Genomic DNA, 19,245 nt, shown 5'->3' with positions numbered 1-19,245 from the left:
AGATGTTTTTTCTCTTAAGTGAGCTCTAATGTTGTTGAGTCATCATGTAGAAGCTATATCCTTTGATTGTTTTATGTAAAACCGTGAGGGATCTTTTTTTTTTTGTACTGATACCAAGGTGGTACTCTGTACTTTATGATTGACTTATTCACTTGTGTCAGTATGTGTGTGCGTATGTATGTGTGTGTGTGCCAGTACGAGTGGAGTGAGAGAAACCCTTCCCCCGCCTGCATGAGCGCTCCCAGCCCAAGGCGGGAAATGGCGCTGCAAGAGGTTACAAAAACCTAATCCCATTTGATTATCACTATTTATTGCCATTGAAATAAAAATGAACTTTGAATTTCTCATAAGATTTTATTGGATCAAAATTTATACACATTAATCCCGTATATGTAACATCCTGCAGATACAGGTTCAGCCTGCATTCCAGGTACCTAGATAAATCCTTGATCCTTGCAGTTGTACATCCTCTCCATAATCCTTGCGCCCTTGGTCCTTTCTGATCTATCCTTTCCGCTTCATCCTTATTTTGCATAATAACATTGTCTTCTTTACATTGCTACAATTCCTTTCCATCTCGCCAGTCTCTTTTTCTGTTCTCATGGGCCCCTTCCAATCCACCATTATAAGATCCCACTTGTTACTAAACCCTAGAGCTCCTGAATCACTGTCTCCATTTTTCCCACGGATTCCCTTCGTGCAAAACAGTTTCTCATGACAAGATTTTTAAAGATATCCAAGTTCTGTCTAAGAAATAAACAGGTTATTTTGGCAAGAGGTGCCCGGAACAGGTATAGCCAAAAAAAACTTAATGTTATTCATTTTTATTTTTCTAAATGTTCATGTCTTGTATTTTTCTCTTTGCTTGCACTTGAGGAGTCTTAGGGCTCTCAGGGTTTATTATCAGTATTTTGACAATACAACACTTTCAGACTATTATTGGTTTCAGTATCAGGAAAAAAAAGAAGATAAAATTTTGGCACTGCTACAGACAGGTTTCAGTTGACCGAAATTGGTATCAGGGATAAGGTGGGGAATTGTAACTTATTTTTTTTCTTAGTGAACATAGTGAGTTGAGTATCTGTTTATCTCCTCTAATATTTTTTCGTGTTTTAGTATATGCTGCCTACAAGATGTCGTAACCATAATTTGTGTAGCTGACCTGTAATTTCTTGAAAGACACTTTGATATTGCCAGTATGCTAATTGTCTTGTCATATTAAGAAATTTGTTTTAAACTCCATTGTTCCCATCCGCCTTATCCTTGTCCTGAAGTCCTTCATCTCCCCTAAGAACCCCTGGTATATAGTCCTTGGCAACAGACGATAAAAATAATAAAAGAAAGGCCACATTGAGGTTGACTTCTAAACGAGCACATTTCCCCCATATAGCGGCTGCTGCCTCCGCCCGTGGGCGCCTTCAGCCCTATTTGCATGGCGAAAGAGAATATGCACTTGCAAGAGAGAATGCACCACCCTCAGGAGAATGTGCACTTGCAGAACAGTATGTACTTGCAAGGCAATGTCAATTTGCAAAGCAATATTATGCACTTGCAAGGCCCTGGTACTCCTAACATATATAATACTAGCACTAATAGGTTTTTTCAAGGTACAAACAGTGTACAGTACCCAGATGACAGTAGACATATACAAAGTGGTATGCTCCAGCATGACCATATGCCATTTCTAAACAATGTGCATGATGGTTGCTATATGTCGCCAGACGCATTAAATGCAAATGGAAGTGTAGTGCCCTATGCGGGTGGCATGCATTATCCAGCTGGCATGTACCTCCAGACATGCATATGGCAGTTCCAGGTGGTATGCCATACCCAGAACAAGTTCCTAATGCTATACCTTATCCAGAAACACGAGGCCACTGCCGTCACTTTTGAAGACCAAGTGGTTCCCAATGCTATAACCTACCAGACCATGGAAGCCAGAATACTGTGACCTTCAAGAGCCAGTTCAAAATGGTTTGCCTTATGAAGAGCCCATGCCGAACACTTTGCCTTATCCAGATCATGTTTCAAGAGGTGTGACGTTCGAGGAACCTTCTCAGGATGATGGAATGCCTTATCCAGACCACGTGCAAGAGAGAGTGACATTTCAGGAGCCCTTTCAGTCCTTTCAGGAAGACATTTCCTTTCAAGAGAGTATCCCATTTCAAGGCGACCTCCCAATTTACCAAGGGAATATGCACCTGCAAGATGGAATGCACATGCAAGAGAACGTCGCATCTGTCAAACGACACAGACTTACAAAACGAGGGTCAATTCTCAGAACGAAATGAACTTACAGAATAGTATGCACCCAAGCAGTCTGCAATCACTTGTCAGATAGTATCAATAGGAATGATAACAGACAATTGCAAGGCAATACAGACTTGCAAGAGGAGATGCACTTGAGAGAGAATATGCACTTGCAAAGCGATGGTAGTCATTTGCAAGATAATATGAACTTACAAGGCAATACTTCCTTGCAAGAGAATGTTGACCTTGCAAGGCAATACACTACACTATTAAGAACAACATCCACTTACAAGGCAACGATACAGATTTGCAAGAAGACATGCATATGCAGAATCATAATCATTTGATAGACAATCACCACCACATGCAAGGCAACAATAATCCCATGCAGGTCATCCAGCAACCACCTGCATCATCCCTTGCAACACAGTCCTCATCCCTGCACGAGGCATTGATGCCCTTTCATGACAATCGGCACCATCCGTTGCAGGAAGATGAGTATGCTTTGCAAGAGGGTTATGTCTTTCAAGATGGTGGTATGCTTTACATGCCAGACCCATCGCCATCCGAGATGCACTTACAAGATAGCATGTATGACTTGCAAAACCACATGCACTTGCAAGACAACTTTCACTTGCAAAACAGTATGCACTTGCAAGACCATTACCTCCTGCAGGACAACATGCCGTACTTGCAAAGCGGTATGCATTTGCCAGACGGCATGATGCCCCTGCAGGGTCCTATGCCCTTGCAAGACAGTACACCCTTGCAAGAAGCTCTGCATTTGCACTCCCCGGGAGGAGAGCTTCCCAGGATCACCGCACCCGCTGGTGGCGCAGTATGTCACTTATTCAAGCTTGCTCTCTCCCCCCAAAAAACCCAGTTCCCAGTTCCCCTCTGATTGATGTCACCCGTCCCCCATTACACACGCTCTCCCTGCCCCCTTCAGTTACAAATAAGGGGTGTAAGTCACCAAGAGGGGAAGCTACTGACCCCTCCACTCATGTTATTTTTCTCACTCCTTGTCTCACACTTTGTCTTCCTCGCCAATACTTTTGGAATGCTCGTCTTGCATACGTCATCATATTTTATGAAAATATTTCATATTCCTTCTCTCTGTCTCACTCTATGTCCCATGTGTTATATGAGATGTTCTGTATGCCATTTGTGAGGTGTCTGTCCTGCCAGAACTCGCCCTCTCCTCACTACTCACTTTCCTTTTCTCTCCCTTTTAATTTATATTCCTTTCTCTCTCCTAAAAGATTATCTCTCTCTATCTGCAATCCATTGCTTAGCGATCTCGCTTTCCTTCACAGCCTCCTCTTCCTTTTCCTCCTCCTCCTCCTCCTCCTCCTGCCCTTCCTACGCCCTCCTTCCGAAAGTGTCTCAGTCCTTCATTTTTGTTTTTCATTTCTTTGTCGCCCAATCGTCCATGAGTTGTTAATTGTCTTCGTACACTTTTGGTTTTGTTATCCATTCACATTTTTAGAGCATCAGATACTGTCGTGCAAGACTAGCGTCAGGAGAGTATTTCAAAACATATATAAATATGACGTATTTATAGATACATCTTATGTATATATATTTTTCTTTCTGGTCTGTGCCCTAATTTTACGTGTCAGTGTTTCATACGTAATCATTATCATCATCATCATACTCACCAGTAGTTATTGTTTTAAACTCAGGAACACAGTGTAAACAATAGTGGTGTTCTATTAATATTTTTTTTCATAACTTTCCCTGTGACACCTCTGTGATTAAGTGAAACCTTAATAAAAGCCTGGTATTACATAACAAAATGGGGCTGTGGCAGCCTTTGTGTGGTACAATGGCCTATAGTTGGTGCTGATGGCGTGAGGGAGTTTATAGTGACGACGGGAAAATTTTGTGTTGATTTTGTTGTCGTTACTTTTTATTGTTGTTATTTTTTATTATTATATTATCATTATTATTGTTATCTCAGATATCCATGTGAGCTGACATGATACCTTCAAATATAACAGAATGCAGCAACATGTAAGTTTGTAATCATAAATTGAAAGACATTCTTAGGGGATGTGCGATTTCAGTAACCAAGGCATCCTTCTCTTCTTTTTTTTTTTATTTTCTTTTGATAAAATATTGTATGACAGAAGGTATGGAGCAGAATTCCTATTCAGTAGACAATAAAAAAGTAGTTCTTTGAGAGGTATTTCTAGACGTTTGTCAATATTAGACCATAACCTGAAACTAGTGCGCAGGTGACTAGTAATTCTTTTCATTTTTTTTTGTTGCCTAGTTAATCTACTTTAGATGTAATATTGTTAAGTACATCTATTAGAAAAGAACTTTCCATAAGATGTGTTATTTGTAGCACACCATCTAATTTCTCTTGACATGCTGGTTATGATATGTTCTGCAAATTTGCTATAAATTGTATTAAACATAAATGTTAATTTTTGCATCATTAACATATTCATTAAATGTACATCACTGAGTTTAAGGACATGGGAAACATTTCTTTTTATATGACAGTCTTCAGAGACTGACAAAGGGACTTGAGAAATGTCACTTCTAGCAAATAGTATCGGTAGAATAATATTCAACTGTAGGTGCATTTTGAAAAGATTTTTTTTCAAACTGGTTCCGCTAGCTTTATGCCAATTGAAATTTTTGTTTCCTTAAAATTATAGAAATACATTGGATTGACTTTTGGATCGTTAATACAGAATCAATAGAACACAGTCTCATCTCTACACCTCTGTCTTTAGCTCAGTGTGATTACAACGTTTTTTGTTGGAAGATAAAGGCAGTACATATGAACTATGTACCCAACGTCGTTTCACTATAGTAATTTTGTTCTTGCAAAGTGCAGAAATCCAACTATAGTCCCATTTCTTTTAGCGATGCATATTTGCACCGACTCGCAGCGGTGCCCTTTTAGCTCGGGAAAAGTTTCCGGATCGCTGATTGGTTGGACAAGATAATTCCAACCAATCAGCGATCAGGAAACTTTTCCGAGCCAAAAGGGCACCGCCGCGAATCGGTGCAAATATGCATCGCTAAAAGAAATGGACTATAACTATCAATGGAATGTTTTTAGTTTTATTTGTACAGTATATATTTGTTTTTTTCTGTTATCAATGTATTTCTGTTTATTTTGTTTGCTGTATCTGTGTACATATCTATTTTTTCTTCATCACCTAGATCTGTTGTCTACACTGTGATGTAGTCGAAAGTAAATATTCATTAGGAACTAAAGTTGATTTGTGGTCCATTGTGATTTTCACATAAACTATTATCTGTCATTACTATCATTACCATCTCCATTCTCATTGTGGTTACTATCATCACTTACTAATTACTAATTTGTCTTAGTACTCTCGGTCGATCAAAAAAAAAAAAAAGAATTGTTATGATTGTTATGGTATTATATATTATACATACATATTTCACTTTTGTTTTATTCATTTTCTGTGTAGAACAAAATTCTTTTGAAGCCACCATGTTTTTTAAGTGTTAAGTAGTGTTACAGTACATTTTAGTTATAAGTATGCGGTATTTTATTTTTCCTTAATTAAAAAGTTAAATTATGGGTCTTTACAGCTGTGTCTAAACTGATAAAAAGATATTAGCAATAGTTTTTGATTAATCATCATTTTTTTTTTTTTTTTTTTTTTTTTTTTTTTTTTTTTTTTTTTTGTGAGGGATTTTGACATTTTTATACCTTGTGGGTTCCCAGATTTTTTTATCATATTTTTTTTCCATTAACTATAATAGGTTAGTGTTCTTAGCTGCTTTTGAGAATATAAAATTATTCTTTATAAGAATTTTGAATAAAGTAATTGTATGCTATTATAATTATAGTCCATTTCTTTTAGCGATGCATATCTTCACCGACTCGCAGCGGTGCCCTTTTAGCTCGGAAAAGTTTCCTGATCGCTGATTGGTTGGACATAATTCCAACCAATCAGCGATCCGGAAACTTTTCTGAGCTAAAAGGGCACCGCTGCGAGTCGGTGCAAATATGCATCGCTAAAAGAAATGGACTATAGTTGGCAAAATATGTGCTTTTATTTCAATCTCAATTAGTGTATACAACTATGAAAAATCACGTCCCAACAATGCTATGAAACGTTCTTCAATTGAATTGAAAAGTTTAGACACAGTCGTTTGGTAGACCCTGAAAACTACCACAATTGTGTATACTACTACTACTACTTCGACTTCTACTTCTACTTCTCTACTACTGCTACTACTACCGATACTACTACTTGTGCTGTTACTACCACTGCTGCTGCTGCTGCTGCTGCTGCTGCTGCAACTATTGCTAAAGTCCAATCTTGTCACCCAGAGCAACTCGCATCACAAGATGGTCAACCTCTGCCAAGTTGTTTTGGGTGTTTTTTTTTAATTCTAAAGTTTTCAATTTTCTCTTAAACGTGTTTGTGTGTGTGTGGATGTTTTGCCATGTTAAATTATTTACTCCTTTTATACATTGTTATTGTTATCGTATAAGAATATGCATAATATTGCAGCCTAATTGCAAAGAAATGAAGTTTCTATAGGATAATGACAGTTCGACCATCCTCTTTTTGCAGATGTCCGATGACGATCGGATGTCTTTGACAACTGCCGTGAGTGAGGACGAGGATGGTGAGAGCGTCCACAACTCCCCTTACAAGGCTCCTCGGCCGGGAACAACTGCTGCCTCCTTCAACTGCACTGGCGCTGTCAGGAAGGCTGGGTGAGTACATATCTTTGAACGAATTCTACTTGATCATTTTCTCTAGGTCTTACAGATATCTCTGTATGCATCTAGGAATATAGTTACCTATAGTATATGCCTATGAGGCTTTTTATAATATATGTATTAATAAGTGGACTACATTTTACTCTTATGAACGGTTTATATAGAGAATTATTACGGGTTTTTTTTTAGCAATAAATTTGGGAGCAGGAATATGTAATATATTCATTTTGTAATTTTGGATGTATACTCAAAATTAGGCAATGTGATTTATTTATATATATATATATATATATATATTATATATATATATATATATATATATGTATGTATATACATATATATATGTGTATGTATATATACTGTATGTATATATATATATGTATATATATATATATATATATATATACCGTATATGATAAATTTTTCATATTTAGACGTGTTTTTTCATATCCAAGTAAGCCATATATTTTAATACATTAATGTCTGGATTCTGTTATCAACCTCGGGATCGAAGTCCCAGCGAAACCACTCAAAGACAATAGCATCTGACTGGCCGGGAGTCGAGCCCTGGTCCAAGATACTTGTATGACAGTGACGGTAACTTCTTCGTAGCTAAGTTGTACTGTCACTGTCATACAAGTATCCTGAACCTGGACCAGGGTTCGATTCCCGGCCGGTAAGATGCTATTGTCTTTTAGTGGTTTTGCCCTAGGATTCTGATACCGAGGTCGATAAGAGAATCCAGATATTAATGTATTAAAATATAAAGGATTATTTGAATATATCTATCTATCTATCTATCTATATATGTACAGTGTATATATATAGTATATATAAATTTCATATACTTATGTACAGTATAAATACTGTATATTTACACACAACCACACACACACACACACACACATATATATATATATATATATATATGTATGTATGTATGTATGTATGTATATATATATACACATATGCAGATATATACATATGTATATATATATATGTATAAATATGCATATGTCTATATATATGTATATATATGTATATATACATATATATATATATATATATATATACATATATATATTTATATATATATATATATATATACGTGTATGTCTGTGAGTGTGTTTTTGTGTAAATTTACAGTTTTTATACTGCATATAGGTACATGAAATTTATATATACTGTATACATATATGTTTATATATGGGTATATATACTGTATATGTGTATATGGGTCAGAACTATCGGGCATTGTCCTGCTTGATAATGTCACTATCCCTTGCCTCTGCCATTCATGAGTGGCCTTTAAACTTTTAAAGGTGAACTGCAATCTGTCTGGACAACTTTTGTTTTGTATTATTTAATATATGCAATTGGTGTTAGCCGTTTTTTCACGATTGACGTTGATAAGAGCAGGATCACAAAGATATTACACAGAATTTTCTATATATGGGGTTTTGTTTGACCTAACTTCATTACCTGAGGATTATCAAGGAATGGTTCAAGGATGTACAACTATAATTTCTTGTTTTAAAAAATGAATCCTTGTAGATATGTCAGTCATGAAATGTGACGTCAGCGTTGAACTCCCAAGTGGTTTAAAAAAAAAAAAAAAAAAAACTTGAGTTTGTACATTTTGAAAACTTTTATTTAGACTGCGCAAGAATAAATGTCTTAAAGGCTGTGTTCATCAGGGGATTGCGGAATATTAAATTACCAGCTTCAAGTGCGAAAAAAAAAATGCATTTTCATTCTCTGTTATTTAGACAGCCGATTGCATGTTGTATACGCAGAAAGTTAAATATGTTTTGTCGGGAGATATTAGCAAAACTTTACTATATTAGAGTCGAGTGTTATGACTCAGACTCAAAGATTGGTGTTTGCCGTTGGATTATGCCAGGCTGATACTTGCACGACATTTTGCCACGAATTTGTCGTGGCAAGTCGTGACATTTTGTGGCACGAACTGGAAAATCAAAAAAAAAAAAAAATTACCTCAAAATCACAGCTCACCTGTCCACATTGACACGAACTGGCACGACGAGTTCATGACGAGTTCATGCATAGTTTTGGCATAGTTTGCGCACTTCCCGCATCATCCCGACGAGTTCACGAACAGTTCGCGCATAGTTCACGCCGCGTTCACGAAATTTTGTCGTGACCAAAATTTTGAGCATTTCAAAATTCTCGTCACGACATGCCACGATGTCACGACAGGTTCACGGCGAGTTCACTCCAGTTCACGACCAGTTCACGCCAGTTCACGACTCGAGTCGTGAAAATGCGTGCCACAAATTCGTGCAAGTGTCTTCTCTCTTAAATTGCTTCTAAACTTTTAGTTTTTTTTTCGGATTTGTTATTATGAATACTACTACTGCCTCAACAAATCGCTTACCTAAGTTCATGTTTTATCATAAGCTGATGTTGCATTATAGGATAATGACATTTTTCTTTTGATGAGTTAATAGTGAGATGTGAAATCCTTTCTACAACTGAAGGGAAACAACCCTTTCTTTATTTTCATGTATTTGGCTAGCTCGAATCCTTTGGTTACCTCAAAATCTATTTTTTTTATGCAGAATGATTATCTGAAATGGAAAATGTTAATATTTTCTCTGCATTCTTCATGCCGGACATGTTTTTTCTCCAGTAACTTAAAAATAAATATACTCCATATCCATGTATGCTTGCTCGCTCCATCATTAATTGGGGTTACAATATAAAGGGCAGATAGAGGCTTTTGTCATACTTTTTACATGAATAGGCCAACAGTTAAACACCTGTTCTATTTACAAACTTCTATGGTATTTTAGCACCTTTTTAACCAGAGATATGCTGAATTATTTCTCGGATCAAAAACAGAGAATACTGAATGAGACACGACTTTCCTTTTATCGATGGAAAAATGAGAATAGATAAAGAATGGTGATCACCGTAATACGAGAGCAGATGGATCTTGTTCCTACAGTTAAACACCTGTTCTATTTACAAACTTATATGGTATTTTAGCACCTTTTTAACCAGAGATATGCCGAATTATTTCTCGAATAGAGAATACTGAATGAGACACGACTTTCCTTTTATCGATGGAAAAAGTGAGAATAGATAAAAGAATGGTGATCACCGTAATACGAGAGCAGATGGATCTTGTTCCTACAGTTAAACACCTGTTCTATTAACAAACTTATATGGTATTTTAGCACCTTTTTAACCAGAGATATGCTGAATTATTTCTTGAATCAAAAATAGAGAATACTGAATGAGACACGACTTTCCTTTTATCGATGGAAAAATGAGAATAGATAAAGAATGGTGATCACCGTAATACGAGAGCAGATGGATCTCGTTTCTTGATCCGGCAGTTTTCTCTCTTGCGGTGACCTAGTAATTGACGGACAACCGCCTTGTGTCCTCGCAGCCACCACGATCGGCAAGTGTGGAAGATATGATGGGTATCATATGGTCGTTGTTAGTCCTGTGATCTTTTTTACGTGACGCAACCGAAGAGAGAGAGAGAGAGAGAGAGAGAGAGAGAGAGAGAGAGAGAGAGAGACTTACCTTATTTTTTGTTTGAGAGAGAGAGAGAAAGAACTGCTTATGTTTGCTTATACGTTTTTAAAATGCATTCTGCTTCCCAGTGGAAAGCAGTCTTGTGTTTGCAATATTTTTTTACGTGACGCAACCGAAGAGAGAGAGAGAGAGAGAGAGAGAGAGAGAGAGAGAACTGCTTATGTTTGCTTATACGTTTTTAAAATGCATTCTGCTTCCCAGTGGAAAACAGTCTTGTGTTTGCAATCTTTTTTACGTGACGCAACCGAAGAGAGAGAGAGAGAGAGAGAGAGAGAGAGAGAGAGAGAGTCTTACCTGATTTTTTGTTAGAGAGAGAGAGAGAGAAAGAGAGAGAGAGAGAGAGAGAGAGAGAGAGAGAGAGAGAGACTTACCTTATTTTTTGTTTGAGAGAGAGAGAGAGAGAGAGAGAGAGAGACTTACCTTATTTTTTGTTTGAGAGAGAGAGAGAGAGAGAGAGAGAGAGAGAGAGAGAGAGACTTACCTTATTTTTTGTTTGAGAGAGAGAGAGAGAGAGAGAGAGAGAGAGAGAGAGACTTACCTTATTTTTTGTTTGAGAGAGAGAGAGAGAGAGAGAACTGCTTATGTTTGCTTATGCGTTTTTAAAATGCATTCTGCTTCCCAGTGGAAAGCAGTCTTGTGTTTGCAATCTTTTTTTACGTGACGCAACCGAAGAGAGAGAGAGAGAGAGAGAGAGAGAGAGAGAACTGCTTATGTTTGCTTATACGTTTTTAGAATGCATTCTGCTTCCCAGTGGAAAACAGTCTTGTGTTTGCAATCTTTTTTTACGTGACGCAACCGAAGAGAGAGAGAGAGAGAGAGAGAGAGAGAGAGAGAGTCTTACCTGATTTTTTGTTTGAGAGAGAGAGAGAGAGAGAGAGAGAGAGAGAGAGAGAGACTTACCTTATTTTTTGTTTGAGAGAGAGAGAGAGAGAGAGAACTGCTTATGTTTGCTTATGCGTTTTTAAAATGCATTCTGCTTCCCAGTGGAAAGCAGTCTTGTGTTTGCAATCTTTTTTTACGTGACGCAACCGAAGAGAGAGAGAGAGTCTTACCATATTTTTTGTTTGAGAGAGAGAGAGAGAGAGAGAGAGAGAGAGAGAGAGAACTGCTTATGTTTGCTTATGTGTTTTTAAAATGCATTCTGCTTCCCAGTGGAAAACAGTCTTGTGTTTGCAATCTTTTTTTACGTGACGCAACCGAAGAGAGAGAGAGAGAGAGAGAGAGAGAGAGAGAGAGAGAGAGACTTACCTTATTTTTTGTTTGAGAGAGAGAGAGAGAGAAAGAGAGAGAACTGCTTATGTGTTTTTAAAATGCATTCTGCTTCCCAGTGGAAAGCAGTCTTGTGTTTGCAATCTTTTTTTCATGTGACGCAACCGAAGAGAGAGAGAGAGAGAGAGAGAGAGAGAGAGAGAGAGAGACTTACCTTATTTTTTGTTTGAGAGAGAGAGAGAGAGAACTGCTTATGTGTTTTTAAAATGCATTCTGCATCCCAGTGGAAAGCAGTCTTGTGTTTGCAATATTTTTTTACATGACGCAACCGAAGAGAGAGAGAGAGAGAGAGAGAGAGAGAGAGAGAGAGAGAGAGAGAGACTTACCTTATTTTTTGTTTGAGAGAGAGAGAGAGAGAGAACTGCTTATGTTTGCTTATGCGTTTTTAAAATGCATTCTGCTTCCCAGTGGAAAGCAGTCTTGTGTTTGCAATCTTTTTTACGTGACGCAACCGAAGAGAGAGAGAGAGAGAGAGAGAGAGAGAGAGAGAGAGAGACTTACCTTATTTTTTGTTTGAGAGAGAGAGAGAGAGAGAGAGAGAGAGAGAGAGAGAACTGCTTATGTTTGCTTATACGTTTTTAAAATGCATTCTGCTTCCCAGTGGAAAACAGTCTTGTGTTTGCAATCTTTTTTACGTGACGCAACCGAAGAGAGAGAGAGAGAGAGAGAGAGAGAGAGAGAGAGAGAGTTACCTTATTTTTTGTTTGAGAGAGAGAGAGAGAGAGAGAGAGAGAGAGAGAGAACTGCTTATGTTTGCTTATACGTTTTTAAAATGCATTCTGCTTCCCAGTGGAAAACAGTCTTGTGTTTGCAATCTTTTTTACGTGACGCAACCGAAGAGAGAGAGAGAGAGAGAGAGAGAGAGAGAGACTTACCTTATTTTTTGTTTGAGAGAGAGAGAGAGAGAGAGAGAGAGAGAGAGAGAACTGCTTATGTTTGCTTATACGTTTTTAAAATGCATTCTGCTTCCCAGTGGAAAACAGTCTTGTGTTTGCAATCTTTTTTACGTGACGCAACCGAAGAGAGAGAGAGAGAGAGAGAGAGAGAGAGAGAGAGAGAGAGTTACCTTATTTTTTGTTTGAGAGAGAGAGAGAGAGAGAGAGAGAGAGAGAACTGCTTATGTTTGCTTATGCGTTTTTTAAAATGCATTCTGCTTCCCAGTGGAAAGCAGTCTTGTGTTTGCAAAGTGCGTTCGTGAATGTAAATAAAGGCAAACCGCTCAACGAGGTTGAAGCTCAAATTTTTAACCCCTTCCCCCTCCCTCCAAGAGCCCAGAACCCCAAGCAACCTCACATCCGTACCACGAAGCAGAGTTGCCAGGTTGGCATTTTTTCAGGCCAAAAACCTCTAATTTGGCCTTTTTTAAAAATTGGTTTGCCTTTAGTAATATGAAAAAATGTTGGGCTTAAATGCTTTATTTTTGGCCTTTTTCTACTACTAAGTTGGCCTTTTAAATCTGCAGTTGATTATAATTTGGCCTTTTCTCATTTAGAAACTCTGGCAATCCTGCCACGAAGCTCTCTTGAGCTTATATTTCAGGCATCCCGTCTGTCCTTTTCTACGGGCCAACCAAGGGAAAGGCCCGTGCCAACAACAAGTGTTGGCTTTAATACCCCAAGAAGAAGAAGTCTGTCCTGGCAAGTGACGGGAGGTTATGAACTACAAGAGTCTGTGGCTCCCACGGAAGGGTTGGTCGAAACTCTTGCGTAGCTGCTTTGGCCTTGTAAACCTTACGACCCAACGCTTCTCAAGGTCATTTTTGTCAAGAAACTTTTTAATTAGAATTTCTCAACCTTGTGAAATGCCATTTTAAAGCATCAAAGGATTTTCTTTTGATTATGTAAATAGTATTCTATTTACTCGTCCTGTTCTTTGCCTTTTAAGGTAATAATACGTTTTGCCGTCAAAAACAGCCAAAAACACCAAAAACAGACAAATTAATTTTCCGTTTTTTCTCTATCGCTCTATTTCCTCCCCGACTGAAAATGGAAAATAAATTTTAAGGTATTTCAGGAATTTGCATATTAATAGAGTTAACGTTAATTAGATTTCTCTATATGATTAGTCTTTCAGTGTTTTAATGCGTTGGCCGTTTTTTTTTTTATTCTTGGTGTTTATTCAGTTGATTTAGAAATGGAATACAACTTATATATATATATATATATATAAATATATATATATATATATATATATATATATATATATATATATATATATGTATGTATATTTTATGTATGTACTGTATTATTACACTCACACATTTATATATATATATATATATATACAGTATATATATGTATATCTATATATATATATATATATATATATATATATATATATATATATGTATATATATATATATATATATATATATATATATATAATTTGTCTGAATATACTGTAGTATTACACTCACACACACACATATATATATATACAGTATATATATACATATATATATATATACTGTAGACATGTATGTATATATATATATATATATATATATATATATATATATATATATATATATATATATATATATATATATGTATATGTGTGTGTATTGATTTCATGTTCATAACTATGGTCGTTTGCATAGAAATTTATCAACAATATTTCAATAAATCCTAGATCTTCAACCTATTTTGAAGCCACCCTGACATTCTTGTAATGATAAGCCATGCTAAACTATTCTGTCTGTATTATGCTTCGCTTTATTTTTTGGCGCTGATGATACGTAGAATTTTCTATATTATTAGTGATACCTGCTATATCTCACTGCTCTTCCAACACTCGGTTGATAGATGAAAATTGTTACCGCGACTCATAGCAGCAATGGGTTTTCCAAAAAAGTTGATGGCTCAGCCAGGTCTATGTTCCTTACATGTCGCTTCATTTACGGAACCTTAATTCACTCTAAAGCAGTAGTTCCCAACCTGGGGGAAATTTCCCCCTGGGGGGAAATTTGAAGCTACCTACTAACTAAAAAAGAAATATCAGGTGACAAGCTAGCCCTGATATTGATACACTGGTGCACAAGAAGCAGCCTCAACCTTCGCACTAATTCAATTTTGAAGTAGAAGAATAAACAAAAGTCATTTTATTTTGCTACTAGTCGCTCTCCATATACTGATAAACAAATATTTACAGAGTAAAATGGATAGAGAGCGGTTAGTAACAACTAACCTCATAGCTCTATGGCTATGCGGTTAGTTGTTACTAACCGCTCTCTATCCATTTTACTCTGTAACTATTTGTTTATCAGTATATCTGTATAATGGAAAAATAAATTAGTAAGTTGGGAACCACTGCTCTAAAGTCTTCTTGATATAAAATGACATCTCTAGTAGCTTGACCCCAGAAATTAGAGATAGGTAATATTCCATAGAGCCCTCTCATGAAGAAATACAATTGGGTAAGCAGGCAGACACGCACACCAACGCAGGTTAATAGAACAACAGAGAAATGACGAAGACGAATCTTGGAAATATGTGTAACATTGTACTGGATATCAAGCGTGATTAAAATGAGGTACTAATCAAGTCCCAAGCAACCTTTGTGAAGCGGGCAATGTTACGCAGTATTTCATTTGCGCTTTTTCCAGTAGTTCTTATTCTTTGGAGAATTTCCTATAACTGTTGGTCCCCCAATGTTTACAAGAACACTTGCTGTTTGATGGTACTGTAAGGACAGTGAGACAAGCGTCACCAAGATCAACTGATACATTATTCAAATGTGCGTGGGAGTATATTACAAGGTGCGGACGGAAAAGTAGGATGGCGCTGGCGCCAAATCAGATTGAATTGCCCGCCAAAATATATGTGTTTTCTTACACTTACAAATATACGAATTATGAGTTAACAGAAACATGTAATGAAATAATACATATGTCAAAATGTAGCTCTGATAGAGCGGAATACATATACATGGGAAACCACGGTGTGGCGAAAGGAGAATTCAAATAAATAAACAGTTTGTTGATTTTCTGGACGACGAAGGGAGTGGTGTCCTGACAGTACTTATTGCGTAATGATTTTATTGAATTAATGGTTAAGTTGTTTTAAATTTCATTTTATATGGTTCTGTTTCTATATTTTTTTATACTTTAATTTTTGTTTCGTTTTCTGACATACTTTTATCAGTGTGGTTGTATATAATTTGTAACCCCGTTGGTTTTTCGTTGATATTCTTCAGTGTCTTGTGGTTATATTTTGTTGCTCATGGATTATTTGTTATTATTATTATTATTATTATTATTATTATTATTATTATTATTATTATTAAAATTCAATTTTTGATAGTTCATTTGAAATAAAATCAAGTAAAATTACTGTTCCGTTTTAAAAAGCTGCCTCCAAAATATAGTCTCTCATATGTATTCACTCTATTCTTTCTTTTTACTTTTGACAAAGAGAATTTTATTTCTCATGAAAATATCTGCTACCGATCATTAGTTGAATAATTTACGCTTGTGTATGTATACAAACATATATATATATATATATATATATATATATATATATATATATATATATATATATATATATATACATATATATATATATATATATATATATATATATATATATATATATATATATATATATATTGGAAAAGCAAGATGTTATAAAACCAGGGGCCCCAAATTTCGCCGAATTTATGTTATCAGTAAGTTGTTTCATGTTTTCTTCAATTTTCGTTTTTTTATCCAAAGGTGTTTATCGTAAGTTATTTCAGTTATGATTATTACGTTTCCCTCGTCTTTTCCCAACAGCGTTCTATTTTGTTTCTATTGATAATGCTCAGGAAGCGAACCCTTGTGTCCTCTTTGTCAGTTTCTTATTGATCTGTCATTTTCAACTTTATAATCATTTGAGATACTTGTATTCTTCATGTCACGTGACATTTATGTATTATCTCGAATAACTTATGTATATGGTTTTCCGCTCACAAGCTTAAGGTAATGGAGTCTCGATTCTAGAAATGCAGAGAACAAAGGACCCGGGTCTCTCTCTCTCTCTCTCTCTCTCTCTCTCTCTCTCTCTCTCTCTCTCTCTCTCTCTCTCTACCTCTACTCTCTGAGGAAACAATTTAGGAAGTTGAATTACATACTGACACGGGCGTCTTGTATAGAAAATTCCCTCATCATACATGCATACATATATGTATATATATATATATATATATATATATATCCACACTCATATATATATATATATATATATATATATATAGTGTATATATATCTATATATACAGTATATATAAATATATATATATATATATATATATATATATATATATATATATATATATACTGTATATATATATCTATATATACAGTATATATAAATATATATATATACATATATATATATTTATATATATTTATATATATAGTATATATAAAAAAATATATGTATATATATATATATATATATATATATATATATATATATATATATATATATGAGAAAAAGAGAATTTTGTAATAGTATTTCAATCGTACTACCCTTTAAATTGAAATATATACACGGTATATATAATACAGATATATGCATACAAGAGCAACAACAAATATAGCTGTTTCTAGTTCACAGCAAGACAAATCTTTCAGACATGCCTTTATTCATGTCTGGGGTTTGGCCAGTTTTCATCACCACTCTGGGCAACTGCCGATTGGTGACGGTTGAAGACTTTTGTCTTATCCGTCACAGCAAACCAACCTAGTACAGGTGACCTTGACTAATAAAGCTTTGCTGATTATGATACCCACACCCTTTCACCACGTTATCCACACTCACGCGCACACACACACACATATATATATATATATATATATATATATATATATATATATATATATATATATATATATGAGTGTGGATAACGGAACATATACACACACACACACACACACACATATATATATATATATATATATGTGTGTGTGTATATATGTATATTTATATTTACTGTATATATTGATATATACACAGTATATATATATATATATATATATATGTGTGTGTGTGTGTGTGTGTGGATATTGTAATATATTTATGTGTGTATATATACATGTACATATTTATATATATACTCTATAAGGTTATATATGTATATATATGTGTGTGTGTGTGAGTGTGTTTGTATACTGTACATAAGGTAGATAGAATATGGTATTTCTTGCATCAGACTATGTATTTCAACTTATTTTTCCTTTTGCACAACGGTCCTTTTCTATCCTAGTAGAATGGAACCGTTTTTTACGATTAAACACTGAAGCCGTTGAGCGAATATACTACAGGTAGCATCTTGAAGCTTACGCATTTCGAAATAGGAAGACAATATTGATATCAGCCGAATCGAGGTCATTGACGAAACTGTTGGACGAGGTATTCGGTATGAGGAGATTGAAGACAGTTTAATTGGAACAAGAGAAATTAATAGAGGCTGGTTTTGGCAGCAGCGAGACAATTGACAATTGCAATTACCTGGTGGGGTTTCTTTGATATCAGTTCTCAATGAATTCAATTTACTTTTTTATTAGTTGAAGGATTATTTTTGTTTTGTTTATTGATAAGGTTTCTTTGATATCAGTTCTCAATGAATTCAATTTACTTTTTTATTAGTTGAAGGATTATTTTTGTTTTGTTTATTGATAAGGTTTCTTTGATATCAGTTCAAGTCAGTTCTCATTGAATTCAATTTACTTTTTGATTAGTTGAAGGATTATTTTTGTTTTGTTTATTGATAAGGTTTCTTTGATATCTGTTCAAATCAGTTCTCATTGAATTCAATTTTTTTTTTTTTTATTAGTTCAAGGATTATTTTTGTTTTGTTTATTGATAAGGCTTCTTTGATATCAGTTCAAGTCGGTTCTCATTGAATTCAATTTACTTTTTTATTAGTTCAAGGATTATTTTTTTGTTTATTGATAAGGCTTCTTTGATATCAGTTCAAATCAGTTCTCATTGAATTCAATTTACTTTTTTATTAGTTCAAGGATTATTTTTTTGTTTATTGATAAGGCTTCTTTGATATCAGTTCAAATCAGTTCTCATTGAATTCAATTTACTTTTTTATTAGTTCAAGGATTATTTTTGTTTTGTTTATTGATAAGCCTCTATTGATATTGTGAGCATGAGGATTTTCATTTTCATCCCTTTTCATCAATACTTTTTAGGTGGATGTGGAAACATCAAAAGGTGCCGTTATAGTATGTGGCCTATCTTTTTCATTTTGATATAGTATGTGGCCTACCTTTTTCATTTTGGTATGGTATGTGGCCTACCTTTTTCGTTTTGGTATGGTATGTGGCCTACCTTTTTCATTTTGGTATAGTATGTGGCCTACCTTTTTCATTTTGATATAGTATGTGGCCTACCTTTTTCATTTTGATATAGTATGTGGCCTACCTTT

General features: G+C 35.2%; 1 protein-coding gene across 4 annotated transcripts in view; it reads left to right on the top strand.

Moving 5' to 3' along the window:
- Nucleotides 1-19,245, top strand: part of sif (still life) — a 1,404,800-nt gene that overhangs the window by 959,194 nt on the left and 426,361 nt on the right. For all 4 annotated transcript variants that reach the window (XM_068381983.1, XM_068381997.1, XM_068381990.1 and 1 more), the window contains one exon: nt 6,831-6,976. In XM_068381983.1, coding sequence (XP_068238084.1) covers nt 6,831-6,976 — 146 coding nt within the window. The remainder of the gene's footprint in view (nt 1-6,830; nt 6,977-19,245) is intronic.

This window comes from Palaemon carinicauda, chromosome 1, assembly GCF_036898095.1.
Source record: "Palaemon carinicauda isolate YSFRI2023 chromosome 1, ASM3689809v2, whole genome shotgun sequence".
In the NCBI taxonomy this organism is placed as follows: domain Eukaryota; kingdom Metazoa; phylum Arthropoda; class Malacostraca; order Decapoda; family Palaemonidae; genus Palaemon; species Palaemon carinicauda.
This window is presented reverse-complemented; position numbering and strand designations above follow the sequence as displayed.